Consider the following 2,208-nt stretch of genomic DNA (forward strand, 5'->3'; position numbering starts at 1 on the left):
ACACCTTAACAGAGGTTTCCTGAATACTGGATAGCACACCTCCTCCTTTCCTTGTTCAGTACCGTGTCATGTTGACATAAAGGCTGTGCATATCTCTCTCTCTCTCTCTCTCTCTCTCTCTCTCTCTCTCTCTCACACACACACACACACACACACACACACACACACGGACACAAACACCAGACAGGAACTTTATATGCAAGGGGAACCCTACTAGGCAGGAGGGGAAGTTGGATGAAATACTCAGGTTGTCTAATTGAGTGCAAAAGGAAGGGTTAGACTTGGAAGCAGTGGCTATTTCCTTAATATACGTTTTTCTTACTTTTAAATCAGGCATGATTAAGAGGTCCTTAGATTAGAACAAAAGCATTCTCTTTGTCCCTTGGTGAGAAGTCTGCCTCTGGACCTTGTGTTTTCTCAGTGTCTTTCTTCACCCTGTCTGGCCTGGCTGATTTCTTTGCTCGCTCAGTATCTTCCAAGCTCCTCTTGCCCTCTCCTTCCTTTCCCTTCTTTAGTGATTCCTTTTCTCTCTCCATTAAAAGACCCAAAAAAAAAAAAAATGACCGAGATGGTCAAGTTTTGGCTTCAAATATAAATGAGAATTCAGGACTCACTTCAGCAGGTATCAGCTCATTTAAACATGTTAAAAAAAAAGCTCGTCCAAGGAGTTGGGTCCTGTGGAAGTCAGGACTCATTCGCCAGCGGATGGCAGGTAATTCAGTGCTCAATCTTGCCCTGCACAAGTATTACACGTTTGCTTGCTCCAGCTTGATAAATACTGGACATTAAAACTAGCAAAATAAAGATGATATTGCCTAACAAAACATATAAAGAAAACTGAGGGAAAAAGGAGTGTAAGCAGTGGTGGATCTGGCACTCGAGAGACTCTCAAAGGGTACCTTAGTTGGTGTCCGGTACCAGCACAAAAGCGGTACCCACTGTTTCTTCTGGTTGATGAGCAGGAACAGTATTACGATGGAGAGACATATTATTATGGGAACCACAACTGAGATAACGGAGTCCAGCGATGAGTCTTCGCTTGGGCGCAGCCTGTTATTATCTCTGTAGTCTACCTGGAGGTGACCCATATCTAGGAGAGAAGAGACAAGCACTTAGTGCTTCGCTGGAATTTTAGAGGATTATTTTAATTGCACTGCAAATACAGATCAGCAGCTTGGTTTTATTGCTTCCCGGTACTTTGGGCTACAGGCGTGATTGAAGTCTAACGTCGAGCCAAAGCGCTCTTAGACGGGAAAGTATTTAGAGGCTAAATAAGATGAAGAAAAAACTTGCAACAACAATAACAGTAACTTTAAAAAAGAGGGTAAGAATGTCACTGACCGGGCAAGAAGATATTTCCTGTCGCTAATTGGTGGAATATAAAACTCTGGGTAGATTTTTCAAAGTGATTAAAACTAGACTAACTTAAGAACATTTGTTACTAATATTAAAATATTTTGCCTACAATGAATAAGATTTTGGATGGGCTAAGGTTTTATTTATTTTTATTTTTTTGACATTTCAAGTGTATTTTCTGTTTCCTTGGTTTAACCTATCATAAGCGAAACAGCTTCGTTCCCTACTTATTGGCAAATGGAGAGACCAGAACCAAGTGCATTCCACAGGTAGATACCAGGTTTCATTAGATCAAACATGAGACAATGGAGTTGGTTTTCTAATTTGCTGAGTTCTAAGCAAAAAGGTTTATTTTTAATAAACTTGTTGAAAAAAATATCTTATTTCTTGCCCTGGTGAATTATACTAGAAGCACAGGGGAAACGACAGTTCTTCAGAAAGAGAAAGATCGTTCTGTGGGAGGTGGGATGGCTCAGCTGGTGGAGTGCTGACAAGCTTGATGACCTGAGTTCGATCCCCGGAATCCACATAAGTGTGGAAGGAGAGAGCAGACTCAAAGTTCTCCTCTGACCTCCACGTGTATCTATCATGCACAAACACAAAATAATAAATTTAAAAAATCCAAAAACAAAGGTGCTAAGCGGGACATGTAACTCCGCAGTAGCACCCTATGAGACTCAAGGTCCGGGATTTGACTTCCAGCACCGCACAAACCAAAACAAAATCATAAGCAAACGGAACTGGTTTCTGAAACTTTAATGTCATTTTATTCCATGGCAACCATTCTAATCAGGTTGTCTGCACCGATTAAGGGCAGCGACAGAAAGACACAGGATGTAACGTCCAAAGGAA

General features: G+C 41.2%; 1 protein-coding gene across 3 annotated transcripts in view; it reads right to left on the minus strand.

The window, feature by feature from the left end:
- Positions 1–2,208, minus strand: part of Crim1 (cysteine rich transmembrane BMP regulator 1) — a 177,055-nt gene that overhangs the window by 3,199 nt on the left and 171,648 nt on the right. For all 3 annotated transcript variants that reach the window (XM_005360785.2, XM_013351355.1, XM_026785964.1), the window contains one exon: positions 900–1,090. In XM_005360785.2, coding sequence (XP_005360842.1) covers positions 900–1,090 — 191 coding nt within the window. The remainder of the gene's footprint in view (positions 1–899; positions 1,091–2,208) is intronic.

This window comes from Microtus ochrogaster, linkage group LG3, assembly GCF_000317375.1.
Source record: "Microtus ochrogaster isolate Prairie Vole_2 linkage group LG3, MicOch1.0, whole genome shotgun sequence".
NCBI lineage: Eukaryota > Metazoa > Chordata > Mammalia > Rodentia > Cricetidae > Microtus > Microtus ochrogaster.